Here is a 15,137-nt window from a genome sequence, read left to right as displayed (position 1 = left end):
CTTGGAATAGGAATGATGGAATTGGGAAAAAATAATTAATGTAGGCCTTACTTTTTAAAGTGATAAATATATTTTTTTTTTTTTTAAAATTAGGAAACTCGTGGCCGCTATCTTTTGGGTGCATTTTGGGTGAGGGGTAAACCTACTCCTAATGCAATAGCCCGCAAATCACATAGGAAATATAACAAATATTATGGACCTTTATTTTATTAAAATGACAAATGAAACGTTAAAAAAAAGTGTTGTAATAAATTGAAATACATGAAGTATGAGGTTAATTACTTAGAAGTTAGAAGCCAATTATAAGTAAATGCTTATAGTTTATAATAAAAATGAAGATTAATAATTAACTTATTGCAATGGGTTGCGCTTCACTAATTTGTGTATTCTTTACACTGTACATCAATCTTAATCACGCATTTGCTTTAATGATTAAACGAAACTTTAATGACACATTCCCTACTCCGGTCCTCTCCATTTTGGCCCACTCTTTAGATCAGTGTTCCTTTACTAAGAATTAAATCATATGAATTGATTACGAATCAGTCAATCACGGTCCGTGAATCCGTATTCTTGTTTTTTCTGCTATGTAAGAAGTAAGAAAATTTAGGTACAGTTTTCCGATACCAAAATTTCAACTCTTTCAAGCTGATGGATATTTGTATTTTCATATTAAAATATCATCTCAACTGATCATTTCGTTAATTAATTCCTAGAACTAGAATGGTGCCAAATTGGGCGTGACGATGACAATTGACAAACAAGGGGATGGTCCTTTCACCTGTGAAGGCATATTTAAATACAACATAAAATTATTGGAGAATTAACTTAACAAAGTTTATTCGTTCGTTTTGAATGACGAAAGTAACTTTATGAAAACTTTAGTTGCCAAATGGATTTTCCAAAACAACAACAACATACCCAGTGTAATCCTACAAGTGGGTTCAGGATTTTCCAAAACTATATTTAAAATCCGAAATGAAAGTGGCAATTACTATATTTAAAATTGAAATGAAAGTGGCAATTACATATCGTTAAGGACTTAAATCATATTTGATAGAGTAGCATATTGTCAGGCAGAAATAATGAAAATATTTTAAGAAACTTTGAATGAAGTAGAAGTAGTCTAATGGCTCCATAATAAGAATCCCTTAATTTAAAAGAAAAAAAGTCAAGAAAAAGAATACCAACGCCTAAAAGCAGAAAGACATATCCAGGCCACAAAGGCTAAAAAGTGAAATAATCAAAACCTTTGTTTTATTACTGCACCTTCAAGTCCATATATAGTCGTTTTAGCAAGCTAAACTTATTTCAACATTTGACGTGTTCAAGAATTAGCCCTTGCCACATTTTCATATATCTCTATAATAATTATGTCAACCTAAAAAGAAAAGAAAATCATAATTAAGGGTATCTTAGTCAAAAACCCTCTTAAGTTTTAAGACTCAGTGAATTCCTTAATTCATGTGTCAAAGCTTAAAACCTCAAATATTTTGGACCGGAGGGAGTAATTATTTTTCTTTTCTTCGAGAAAATTAAGTTTTATGAATTTAATGTTTATCCCATTTCTTTGGGCTGAAGGAATCATTTGACACTAAAGTATTGTGCATTACAGTTTTAGAGATCCGGGCTTTGAAACATGCATGTTGCTTGAAAGGCAAATATTAGGGGCCCATAGGAAACGTAGACGCAAGTGGTGTTTGTTGTGTCCCCATAAAGCCTAAAGCAATGGAATTTTGAGGATTTAAAATGTGTTTCATCTTCTTTTGTGGTATAGTTAATGGTTTGAACCCTACATACTACTCTCTATATATGAACTAGAGATTGATATGTAACTAGGAACTTGTGTATGATTCACCCACACAATGTGTGGAGTGAAACGACATCCATTCATGTATAATAATATACACTATTCTTTCCGGAAACACCATATAATAATATGTGAAAATGGGGTAAAATAATTTTATCTGTCGTTTAAAGTTTTTGACAAGAGGAGGTAAACAAGGAATTTTTCTTAAAAGATCAAGCTTCAATAAGTTAATTACTAGATGGTGATCTTGGTTACTTGTGTTATTAAACAAATTATAACTTGAGAAGATCTTTGAACTCTTCATAATTGGAAACAGAGCAATTAGAAAGGCATAGGCATGCATCTTTCAGAGCTTCAATTATATGGATATACATTAGTGAAAATACTTCACAGTATGTGTGTGTGTCACGCGTATGTTCTACAAATGAGCAATTTATCAATGAAGTTGCGAAAAATTCTAACTCATTCTCTTTTGTGTATGAGCCAAAGCAAGTAGAAAGCCGCATGTATCTTCCAAAGCTTCAATTATATATTTAATCTGATATAACATTTTACACCAGGGAAAATACTTCACAATTACAAGTTGGTATGACATCATTGATCAAGTAGTAAGAGTTAAGATTGGTTCATGATTATTTTACGTCACTGAGCAGCTCCCGTGTTCGCCATGTTCTTTGTGTAATGCACTAAGGGGAAAAAAATAGCAGACGTTGAAGGAGATTAATTAAATAAAAATAATAGCATGAAAAAACGTGCGAATGTGAAGGAGAATATGTATATGAGCATCAGAACATGTATGTATAACGAAGGTGAGATACCATGTGTACATATAGTGAAACCCTCAAAGCATGTCGTGAAAATATGTATATGAACATCAGAACATGTATGTTTAACCAAAAGTCTCGGGTTCGAATTATGAGAACGGAAAAATCCTGGTAGGAAAGCACTTTCACATTAAACGGCCCCAGACGGTGCAAATCTGAATTTTTCAAGCTAATGAATTAAGGATACTAGATGGTTAAGAAAAAAAAAATCTTTATGGAAGTGGAAACGGGAAACGGGAAGAAAATGGCATCCTATTTTGCAAGATTCACTTTATATAAAATTACTACTATATTTATTTGGTTTAGTTTGACATTTGTTTCAGGTTTTTCTTTATTGGTGTAATATCAGATAAATTTCACATATACTCACTTAACTATCACTTTTTTTTTTTTTACAGAAGTCACTTAACTATTGTTTCTAACACAAAAGTCACTTAACTTTGAGTATACTAACACAAAAGTCACTAAACCACTTTACGGTGATAACTCATTTTTTTAAAGTAAAAAAAAAATCTAATAGATAAACAATTAATTAAAAAGGTTCAACCTGACCTGACCCAAAATCCATATGAAGAAAGTAAATAACCTTTCATATTCTTCCATTTTCCCTACCATTTTAACACGTTTGGTTTGAAATAATACTGGATATATAATTCTTCTAGCTACCCAAATCAATTAAAATTACTGTTCTTATTTTTATACTATGAGTCCATGACCAAATTAAACAGGGTATGACATCATCTTGTACAACAATAATGAAACAGTTAGGGATGAATTTATTTAGCATAGTGAATTTATTTCCTCCTATTTCTGCAGTTACAATACTGATATTTGTTAAAAAGTGCGAATAAATTGCTAAAGAGTAAAATCCTGATATATGAAGAAAATCTTTTTATACAACATCTTGCAAAATAAATTCACCCTAGTCGGGTTGAGCCTTATTTATTAATTTTTTATTTATTACTCTCTTCGTCCTAATTTATATGAAACTCTTTCTTTTTTATTTAGTCCATTAAAAATGAAACCTTTCTATATTTGTGTAACAATTCAACTTTAAAATTACTTTTTTACCCTTAATGAAATAATTTTTAACCACACAAATTTCTATGGTTTGTTTTAGACCACAAATTTCAAAACTTCCTTTACATACACTTACGTCATTTATAAGCAAACTTACACATGCGTTCTTCGTTTATCAAAAAATAGATTAAAGTCTTTTGTATCCTATACCTCATTAACAAATTCAACTTATTACCCAATTTCGGGGTAAACAGTATGTATAACGAAGGTAAGATACCATGTGTACATATAGTGAAACCCTAAAAGCATGTCGTGAGAATATGTATATGAACATCAGAACATGTATGTTTAACCAAAAGTCTCGGGTTCGAAATATGAGAACGGAAAAATCCCGATAGGAAAGCACTTTCACATTAAACGGCCCCAGACGGTGCAAATCTGAATTTTTCAAGCTAATGAATTAGGGATACTAGATGGTTAAGAAAAAAAAATCTTTCTGGAAGTGGAAACGGGAAGAAAATGGCATCCTATTTTGCAGGCTTCACTTTATATAAAATTACTACTATATTTATTTGGTTTAGTTTGACATTTGTTTCAGGTTTCTCTTTATTGGTGTAATATCGGATAAATTTCACATATACTCACTTAACTATCACTTGTTTTTTTTTTTTTTTTTTTTTTTTTATAAAAGTCACTTGACTTTGAGTATATTAACACAAAAGTCACTAAATCACTTTACGGTGATAACTCATTTTTTTCTCCTTTTTTTAAAAAAAAATCTAATAGATAAACAATTAATTAAAAAGGTTCAACCTGACCTGACTCAAAATCCATATAAAGAAAGTAAATAACCTTTCATATTCTTCCATTTTCCCTACCATTTTAACATGTTTGGTTTGAAATAATACTGGATAATTCTTCTAGCTACCCAAATCAATTAAAATTACTGTTCTTATTTTTATACCATGAGTCCATGACCAAATTAAACAGGGTATGACATCATCTTGTATAACAAGATTTTCTATAATGAAACAGTTAGGGGTGAATTTATTTCCTCATATTTCTGCAGTTACAATACTGATAATTGTTAAAAAGTGCGAATAAATTGCTAAAGAGTAAAATCCTGATATATGAAGAAAATTCTTTTTTACAACATCTTGCAAAATAAATTCACCCTAGTCGGGTTGAGCCTTATTTATTAATTTTTTATTTATTACTCTCTTCATCCTAATTTATATGAAACTCTTCTATCCAATAAAAATGAAACCTTTCTATATTTGTGTAACAATTCAACTTTGAAATTACCTTTTTGCCCTTAAGAAATAATTGTTAACCATACAAATTTCTATGGTTTGTTTTAGACCACAAATTTGAAAAGTTCCTTTATTTCTAAACTTCGTGCCCAGTCAAAAACTTCATATAAAATCGGACGGAGGGAGTAGATATTTAAAAAAAAAAAAAATAGTTATCACCGTAAAGTGGTTTCCTGACTTTTGTGTTAGAAACGATAGATAAGTGACTAGAAACGATGGTTAAGTGACTTTTACGGGAAAAAAATGATAGTTAAGTGACCATCTGTGAAATATACCCGTGTAATACCATTGATCAATGTAGAAAATTTTACTGAATTTTTTCTTAAAAAAAGTAAATAAATAAAATGTCCAGTCTACGACAAAGGCTTTTAGACGATCCTCGTTTACATAAGTTATCGGACCAGCGAAGTTCCTGGATTTGAGTCTTCCTCATCCATCAACAAAATAATTCAAATTATTTGCCTAAAAATGATCCCATATATTCTATGGTGTTTTGATTACCTAGAAATCCTGAGGACCAATTGCACACAATTGGAAACTCGAAGGCTAATGGTTATCTCTCTACCATTTTGCATTTAAATGTCAGATTTTTATCCATGACAGATTAAAACATGTGATACGCGTCTAACCCACACATCACCCAGTGGGTTGAACTCCCATCAGTGTAGTTTTCGGAAAAGGAAAACTCTGCTAACCAAGGTTTAGATAAATGACATGAAATCACCAAACCTTTTTTATCTCTGCCGGGATTTAAACCACCATTAGACCCCAGTGCAAAAGATAAAAGCGTTACAAATGGAAATTGATGATTTCAAGTATGAGTGGTTTAACCCTCATTCTGCTTATAGATTTGTAGCACCAAAAAAAAAACTTTTCTTTTTTATTACATCGCGGGTAGGGTACGGTGAAATGGGAAGGGGATTACAATTGGTGGAATCGAAAGGTTAACACTGGCGTTACATGGTAGCTATTTAACCAACTAAACCGTTCTTAAGATTCCCGCAGACCAAAAATTTGGTTTTGACAAAAGCAGAAATTATGTTCACGCGGTATCTATTTGAGCAAAACAAATAGGAGAATTCTTTAATTTTTCTTTTTTAACTTAAATTGAGAAGAGAGAATTCTCCCCAGAATTAAAATGGTTAATCCAATCCCTTAATTGAAGCTCTCAGTTCGCAAAAGTTTCCAGTGAGCAGTATATAAACAAATAGAACAGGCTCCCAAAAGAAGACCCTTTTCAAGCCAGAAACAGACGAGTTCCTTTAACATCCTTTGAATGCTCAAACACTGACGTTAAATCTCTAATCCATCATAATACCTGCAGTACTTATTCAAGAAACTTGAAATTAAGCAACCGCATATCTTTCCACTACGCATTTCATATCAAGAAAGGACAAAAATCCATAACACGTGAAAAAACGAAAGAATGCAACTATAATTTCTTCATATCTGAAATTCTAGTCGGATTCAGTTAAAATTATAGGTGCATATCTACTGCAAAATAGTTATCTTGCTAATCTCAAGCCAGAGTAAAAATTATAACACTGGCAGATAGGAACAGTACATGAATTGGCCAAAAAATCATGCTCCACAGGTGCCCAAATGAACCGAAAAAAACATTTTTCTTTTAATCAAGCATCACCATGGGATCTGGCACGGACTCGAAAAACAATGACCACTAAAAGTAGGCTGAACATTAACAAAATATTCCACTAAATCCTGAGTTAGAAGGGTACAAGGTGATGGAGAAGAAGGAAATTGAACATTTCAAGATCTTTAAGATGGCCAACCGACACAGAAAGTATGGGAAGCATGTAAGGGGGGGTGGGGGTGAGTATGGGAAGCATGTAAGGGGGGGTGGGGGTGGGGGAGGTGCCAATTCTGCTAGACAGCAAGAAAAGTCATTAACATAGTGTTTCATCTCCATAAATTGAAAAGCAAAAAGTCAGTAACATAGTGTTTCATCGCCTTACATTGAAAAGCACTACATTTCCGATAACACATAGCGTGAGAGAATAATATCTCGGATTTGGACAATGACTACATGGTATCAAAAGCTGGATATGACTTCACAAGACAGTTGATTCTTAGATACAGAAAGTACTCAACTATTTCCTCAACCAGAAAGAAGATGCAGCCACAGCAGTCCATACAAGGAGTCTGCCACTTCACATACTGCCCTTTTATAATTGAACCCTCAGGAACTGGAGGTTGATTGAAGTATCAGTTACGATCTTACTTTAGCAAGACGAGCCCTTAGTTCTTCTAACTCTTCCTCGTCATCAGCATCCTGAAGAATTACATATCACCTTATTTCATCATTGAAAAGATCAATTAGACTTCTATGCAATGTATTATAGATGTGACATACCTCTTCATCTCCAACTGCCTGAGCAGGTTGCTTTAACTTCTCCTTTCGGACTGCTTCAGGAAGTTGAGCAGTAGTCTCACCAGCAAGTTCCGTTAAGACCTTGTCAACTTCGTCTTCAATCTCATCTTCTATGTCTTCTGAATCCAATGCACTGTCCACTGCATCATTCACAATTTCTTCAATGACACCAGCCTGCAGCAAAGTAGAGAGTGATTTACATTTCAAGTCGAAAGACACGCACTAAAGTCTCAAATACTAAAATTGAGATCATCCTAAATGGCTATATGGACACACTGTTGTAGGCGGTTTGGCCGAGCCAATTTCAGGGTGTTAGGTATGAAAGAAAATGTCTTCCAGGAAAATAAGTGGGTTTCTTACTTACTTTCTTGTGTTCGGTGCGTAAGCAAAAATATTATCCTAAAGGCATTTGTATATAATCTAGACAAATACTACGGGAGCTGGGGCGGGGTGGGTGTGTGGGGTGGTGGGTATGGGGGCTAGGAGGTTGGGGTGAAGATGACACAATCAATAGGGAATGCCAATTGTGGAACTTGTTTTCTCCCTACTTCCACTACGGAAGTCATTTTCCCCGTTGTTAAGGAACTTGCTTTCTTAGAGAAAATGTTTTTCAAAAATTTTGACCAACCGAACATGGGAAATTGAAATACATTTTCAGAAAATGTTTTCCTCCATACCGAACAAACCCTAAAAGAAAGAGTGGAATAGATATTCCTGTTTCTTTACTCCTCATTTTCCCTTGTGGTAGAGACTGGCTAGTTGATTCAAAAGTTAAGTCAAAGTGCAGAAGTTACCCATATTTTCTCATAGGGAGGCAGGCTAATCGATTCGCAAGGAAAGTGAAAGGGCAGAAGGAGCAAGATTATAGAAAGAACAAACTATGATCATGCCGTGTCATAGAGCTTAACAATTAAAACTCAGACTCATACAGATGCAAAGGTGATTCACCAACCAAGAGAGAACTCAGAAGTCTCTTCAGAGCTTTAAAAGCTAAAGCCAAATAGATACCTTGGTCATCTCTTTATTGAATTCCTGCATTGTAATAGCCACTTCTGGAGCCTTCATAAGATTATTAACAAGCTTCATGACTTCAGCACTCTTGGACAAATGCCCCACAGTGCGAGCGACAGCTGCAAAAATGAATTAGAAGATTATGAGATACTTGAAAAAATTCAACATACAAATGCATACGGCTTAAAAGTTAGCAGGTCTTCTTTAACAATTTATCCAGTTTAAGCAACCAAAATATGGTTTCTAGCGGCAGCTTAAGACAAACTTACGGTGCTGCTAGTTATCTCAACGAAAGTATCATGGAAACATGTAATGAAGCAGAAGGATTTCAATCAGAACTGTCTTGAAGACAAGATCCAACCTTTAAAATGTGCACGTACAAACTCCATGGTTCACTCAGTTTTGCAAGATATATTAGCAAAATATGAGCATCCAAAATCAAAACTTATAAGCAAAGAGGAAACAATCTCGAAAAGTGTTAGCCAAAGCTAGGAGTAAGATATGACAGATTTCTACTTTCATACTGGGATATAAGGTCATGATCAGGGCCGTCTCAACAAGATTAGGGGCCTAAGGCCAAACTTCAAAGAGAGACCCTATTTTTATTAAAAGAAAAAATTGTGATATATATGTTTATTTAAAGTCTATTTTTAAAGTTTTTTTAGATGCGAAGTCATTAATTAATATTTTATAATCGTCAAGAACAATATAAAGTTGTTAACAATTTTTTCAAATCAATTTATTCTAAAAAAATATTCAAGTGACAACAATATAGCTAATCAATTACGTCACTAAAAAAAATTCTTCTTTTTTTTTAATATAAAAATTGTTTACTCCCTCTATCTCAAGTTTTGTGACCCAATTTGAATTTTAAGAGTCAAATTTTATTATTTGTATCCGGAATTCGGACATACCATCTTTAAGTTTTTTTAAATACAATTTACATATTTAGAAACTATATATAAAATATTATAAGTCATATAATTTTTTAAACAAATTAGCAATAAAACATGATAAAATAAGGGCCCCAAAAATTTGGGGGCCCAAGGCCATTGCCTTAGAGGCCTTGGCCTTGAGCCGGCCCTGGTCATGATGAAAATCTACTTTCATACTGGGATATAAGGTCATGATGAAAATACAGTTTACTTTTTTTGATGAAGGAAAAAAAAGTCAATTGTATTTTCATCATGACCTTCTAGCATTACAAATTCCAATTTGTATCAGAATAACAAATGAACCGCTATGAACCTTTACTTGCCAAATGTCCTACCGACACTAATAAAACTATCAGAAACCAACCTTCGTAGAAAAGTTTCTTGGTAATCATTAACATAAGGCTTAACTTATTATCTTAAACTACACAAAAATCTCAATAAAAAAATAGCTTTATATATAAAGCACGTGACATGCTCCCAATAATTATAACAAATTACCAAAAGTTAATTCTAGTAACTAGCAGGCAAAAGAAAAGTTCATAACTAGGAACCGGGAAAGAACTTTTTTTTTTTTTCCCCTTCAGAACAAACAAAAATGAATTAAGCTAGTTCTTACAAGAAATTTCAGAGAAAAGTATGAAGTTGGTTGCTAAGAACTTTATTAATTATTAGGTTAAGAACTGATCAAATACTAGTGGTTTGAAAGTTAAAAGGTATATTTTCTGGGGATACAGATCGGATAATTACTTCTATCTCCTGTTAGATGTTCCAGAGTTGCTGACTGCATTTACTGATCAAGTGGGGTATGCATAAGGGAATACATATTAGTGATGCAGCTAGACTATACTAATGCTGTAACTCTATCCAATCTCCTCCACCATATGGGAAGAAAGTAAAGTATGATTTCATGTTTTGCTGACATTATCTGGACCATTAAGACTTCCTGACCCTTTTTTAAGAGATCAACAACTAGGACTAAACACAGGATGGGTAGGAAAGGGTGGTTGTGACACAGGGACACATGGGAGTATTTCCTCCCGTTTTACTTACATCAAGCTCTGTCATCATTGCCATAACCAACTATCATGGCAGCCAAAGGGTAGCTGAGGACCAAAGAGGAAAAAAAGCGAACTTACTCTGATTGAATAGACAGATATGATTAGATAGAGAGATTAGTTAGAAGCTTCCTTTTGAATATTTTTGAAAAGTTCAGATAAAACATGGAGGGCGACGGAACACTAAAGAAGGAGCCAGAACTAGCAACTCGAAGATGGGTCATTGGGTCAATCATTACTGTGTTCACCACCATTGATGGCCACTCCTTCTATTGGAAACTTGAGATGATATCACGGTGGAAGGTGTCCAGTTTCTTCTTTCAGCGGTGACGAGCACGAGGCAAGGTTTAAAGGATAACGGCAATAGGAGGGAAGAGAGCAATGCAGTCAAACAAAAAAAATACTCCCTTTATATCAACTCAAATGTCAAAGTTCTAGTTTTGTTTGCCAAAATATTTCCAATCATCTGTCCCCCGAAAAGAATATTTCACATCTTATCATATAACACCAGAAGTATAAGAAATTATGGGAGTCCTAATTCCTAACTTCCCGAGATCTGCAAAACAAAAAGTAATCTATTACCTCACAATTAACCTTCAAGTCAATAGGCTATGCATCTTGAAACTCCAACTCAATGAATTATATGAGGTATATTTTCCTTAGGATGGTGCAAAAGTACATCAGGACATTTAGTTTGAATTCAGGGTGTATATATGTGACACAATAGAAAGTTTCCTGAAACAAGAATACTTGCACCCAGGAAACTGAGAAGCCCTTAAGGAGTGAATTTAACCACATCCTAAAATGTTAAAGAGTCAGATAAGGGAGATCACATTACTCTTTCCGCATCAAGAATTATTTTTACTTCATTTTCAGAAGATACATACAATGCTTCCAACAATTTTCTCATCAAAGATTTTAGAGAAACGATTGAATACTTGTCAATAAATAACGAAAAAATACAAGATGGGGAATATGATCATACCGACACTTTCTCCAAGGTGCATGGATATCGAATTCAACTGCGCCTTGTTCTCATACAATCGGTTCACAGTTCTTTTAGATCTCACAAGCTCTTGGGCTAGGGACTATGACAAAACATAACACTGAAATGTGAATAAGCAATAGAACATAAAATCATGAAATCAGAAGGCAGAATAACTGATGATGATAATGCTGGAATGTCCTAATATATTTTTTTGATGACAGAATGTCCTAATATATTAAACATAGACAAAACAACTCTTTAATCCCAGAAATCAGAAAATAGAGTTTTCTATATGATAGGAGGGTGTGAAGGTCGAGAATTAGGGAATAAGGGTAGTGGCCGCATTTCTTTTCCATTCCCTGAGTTTTAGCATTATTCTTGTATTCTCTTATTCTTATATTTCTATTATTATCTGTTGTTTCTTTAGCCTCGGTTACCTTATTATCTTGCTATTATTTTATGTTGTTTCCTTAGCCTCAGTTACCTTATTATCTTGCTATTGTTTTTGCTTGTTGCTACTGCCTCTTTTTCTTCTTTCTTTGAACTGAGGGTCTCTCGGAAACAGCCTCTCTGCCTTCTCAAGGTAGAGGTAAGGTCTGCATACACTCTACCCTCCCAAGACCCCACTTTGTGGATTACACTGGTATGTTGTTGTTGTTGTTGTTGTTAGAGTTCTCTATGACATAAACTACCAAATAAAGCCCCAGATAATGTGTGTGGATCTTGGAGAGAAAACCAAACATCAATAAATAAAGATGAAGCATTTTTCGAACACCTGGAACTCTTTGAAAAGACCCAAATAGAAAGGAAGTTTAGAAATGCATCACATAGGGTCAAAGGTCAATCACAAAATCACATATCAAGACTAAAACTCAGAACTCATGCTCATCAAAATCCATGTGAAATACTTTCTGTTTTAGCAATGTTCCAAAATGCTCTACTTATACTGTAATTCTATACAATATTAACATATACAGATTTTAAGATTGCAAAGTCGTTTAACCATTAATTTGAAATTTTCTAACTTCGCCAAATCAAAATTTCAGCTACTATTTTAATACTTTCTTCACTTGTCACTAACTAAATATGCAATTCAAATAACATCTTAAGTTTTGTGTCAATCAAACTATATTGCATAACGTAGGATGGATCATGAAGGACGGGGAATTTGGCCCATGCTCTCTTTCTCATTTCACCAACTCTATTCCTAGGTCCAAAAAAACAAAGGTTTAAAAAACTAGCTATAATAATTTTGTTTGTCCAGCTTCAGTTCAAGATGAACATTATATACATCACATTGATGCAGCGGCAAACATTACCACAATAACAACAACAACAGCAACAAAAAGTATTTCAAAGTGAAAAGTTCAATTCTAGCAGTTCTAAATTACCTTAGCAGAACCCATATCATTTCTCTTAGCAGCTTCTTTAATTGATTTCTGTACAATCTTCTCCTCTCTCTGTATATCTGATCAAACCCCCAAATTACATTAAATCAAACAAAACAAATCAAGACCCGCCAACAATAATCATCAAAACATTCGAATCACCCAAAAAAAAACAGATAACAAGGAAAGCCTTTTCTTCCTTAACTTGAAAATTAGGACAGAATTTGTTTTTACCTCGAATTTGGCGTTCGATATTTCGACACTCTTGTCGGAGGCGACGTTGCCAATCCCTTAAAAGCTGTTGAGGGTTCGGTTTGGGTTTCAATATATTCTTCACTTTCTCCATATTTTCCTTTTCTCAAAACTCTTCAAAATCAAAGTATTCAATAGAAGATCGAAGAACAACAAACCCGATCGCGTGCTTCTATCTAATTAACAGAAAATTCTGATAATTTATTGTACACGCTAAATTGGCAGAAGATTTTTCAGCAAATTGACTTGGATAAGGAGTGGAAAAGAAAAAAGAATGAGAAAGGCGCGTAAGAGACAAGCAACAGCACTTAGATATGAAGTTTCCGTTCGTTATACTAGTTGAAGTCTGACATGGCGGTTCCATTTGTTGTTTGGTCTATGTCTCTTTTATGGTTTTAAATAAATAAATACTACAAAAAGAAATATTTTCTTAGCTAATTTCATTTATCCTCTATTATCATTCGAGATTCATTTGAACCACTCCATTAAAAGTGTTTGGTATGACAGGAAATATATTTTAAAAAAATATGTTTGTTGAATAAGTTAACTTTTAGTTCGACGATCATAAGATACTTTTCAAGAAAAAACATTTTTACCTAGAAGTACTGTTATCAATTTGCATTACTCAAAAATTTCATCAAAATAATAGTATTTAATTTGTTAATATTAGAATCAATATTTAATAACTGTTGTTTCCGTTCTCTAACTAAATATAGGAAAATATTTTTTAAGCAATGTTATGTTTCTGCCATCACCTTGATATGTATTGGAATGCAATTTGAAAGCGGTGAGAATGATCTCGATACGAAGAGAGTTGCTATGTACTCCATATTTTAAAATTAATTAAGGCCTTAATTAATTGAATTGAATTTAGTATTTTCGGCAATCAATATAAATTTATATGTAAAAAGTTATAGCAACTTCAACAAATTATAAATTTTGGACGCATAATTTTAAAAACGTAATAAATGAAATTGAAAGAATCTAAAGGTTGAATACCTTAAATTTAAATTACGTATTTGCAACTGTTCTTAGTTAGAAATTAGAGCTTAGACCTACTTCTTATAACTTTTTTCAAACCAATGAGAACAATACACACTGAAATTGAAATGGGGAGATTGGATAGCCTTCCAAATCTCACATTATGTTGATAGCCTTGCAAATCTCACAATATGTTACTTGGTTGCAAGATTTCATTATCACCAAATTTTCTTATATTTTCTACTTCCAATCTCTCTGTATTTTTGGGCCTATTCTTCCCTGGGGCGGAATGAGTGGTGGTAGGGTGTTCACCTGAACCCATTTCGGTAAAAAATTACCTTGTATACACAAGATTAAAATTATTTTTTATGTATAAATAGTAGATATTGAACCCTTTTTTTCTCTACCAGTTTAACTTCTTTTTTATATTTTTGAACCCTTAGTGAAAATTAAGAACATGGCCAATCGATTCTTCCACCTAATAGTCGAGATGAAAATCAATGAATTTGGGCTTTGGTAGATATATATAATGTTTGAGCCTAAGTTAGGCAAAACTACTTACCTATATTTTTGCTGTAAACCACTATGCAATTACTATACTTACTACATTCCAAGGTCAGAAGCAAAGACCAAGTTGTTTCTTTTTAAGCGACCAATGCAAGGGATGGAAAAATTTCTCCGCAGAGATTACAGGTAGACAAATATAAAGATTTTTTAAGTTGAAAAAAGCATATTGCTTTTGGGAAAACAAAAAATTGGTGAAGCAAAAGAAAAATTCCGACCTGCCGGATTCGAACCAGCGACCTAAAGATCATCTGTCAGGCTTTTCACCAACTACAGTCTTCCGCTCTACCAACTGAGCTAAGGTCGGTTGTTGTTTTGGAAGTCAAACAAGTAAGATTTATATGCTAATTATCATTTGTTTTATATATGAATCGGCAAATGGTGTTAACTATTAAATTCTAGTATTCTATTCTACGTAGTAGAAGCACAGCTAAATAAAAATTATCATTTCCTTTTTGTTCTCATTCAAAAAACCTGTTCATATGAAACACCTACTATTGTTTATTTTGGGCCTTCAAAATTCTAGCGTAAATTCTCCAAATATATATTCATGTAATATGATCTATAGCCTGTTTGGCTAAAATTTTGGAAAGTCAAAAATATTTTT

General features: G+C 33.2%; 1 protein-coding gene and 1 non-coding gene across 4 annotated transcripts; both read right to left on the bottom strand.

Annotated features, from left to right (window-relative positions):
* Positions 1 to 6,866: 6,866 nt before the first annotated feature.
* Positions 6,867 to 13,165, bottom strand: LOC132052753 (vacuolar protein sorting-associated protein 24 homolog 1-like). Of its 3 annotated transcripts, XM_059444430.1 has the most exons (6): positions 12,968 to 13,165; positions 12,737 to 12,813; positions 11,343 to 11,445; positions 8,365 to 8,486; positions 7,339 to 7,530; positions 6,867 to 7,257 (listed from the first exon to the last, which is right to left on the bottom strand). In XM_059444430.1, exons 1-6 carry the CDS (start codon positions 13,077 to 13,079, stop codon positions 7,195 to 7,197), a joined length of 669 nt encoding a protein of 222 aa, XP_059300413.1. In that variant the 5' UTR covers positions 13,080 to 13,165; the 3' UTR covers positions 6,867 to 7,194. The 3 variants fall into 3 exon arrangements, with proteins under 3 accessions (XP_059300413.1, XP_059300412.1, XP_059300415.1); XM_059444429.1 differs by lacking the exon at positions 6,867 to 7,257 and having other exon boundaries at positions 7,273 to 7,530; XM_059444432.1 differs by lacking the exons at positions 6,867 to 7,257; positions 12,968 to 13,165 and having other exon boundaries at positions 7,273 to 7,530; positions 11,343 to 11,463.
* Positions 13,166 to 14,742: 1,577 nt separating this feature from the next.
* Positions 14,743 to 14,837, bottom strand: TRNAY-GUA (transfer RNA tyrosine (anticodon GUA)). The gene is made up of 2 exons: positions 14,801 to 14,837; positions 14,743 to 14,778 (listed from the first exon to the last, which is right to left on the bottom strand). It is a non-coding gene; the product is annotated as a tRNA-Tyr (tRNA).
* Positions 14,838 to 15,137: the final 300 nt, after the last annotated feature.

This window comes from Lycium ferocissimum, chromosome 4 (assembly GCF_029784015.1).
Source record: "Lycium ferocissimum isolate CSIRO_LF1 chromosome 4, AGI_CSIRO_Lferr_CH_V1, whole genome shotgun sequence".
Lineage (NCBI taxonomy): Eukaryota > Viridiplantae > Streptophyta > Magnoliopsida > Solanales > Solanaceae > Lycium > Lycium ferocissimum.
The sequence above is the reverse complement of the archived record's forward strand: the minus strand, read 5'-3'. Positions and strand labels throughout refer to the sequence as shown.

Bases quoted from the DNA above. Each gene is read 5' to 3' on its own strand.
- LOC132052753 (XM_059444429.1), bottom strand. From the start codon at position 13,079: ATGGAGAAAGTGAAGAATATATTGAAACCCAAACCGAACCCTCAACAG. The intron at 11,446-12,736 runs GTAATTTAGAAC...GTTTTGTCATAG, and splicing joins ATGATATGGGTTCTGCTAAG to TCCCTAGCCCAAGAGCTTGT. The intron at 8,487-11,342 runs GTATGATCATAT...TCATTTTTGCAG, and splicing joins GCACCTTGGAGAAAGTGTCG to CTGTCGCTCGCACTGTGGGG.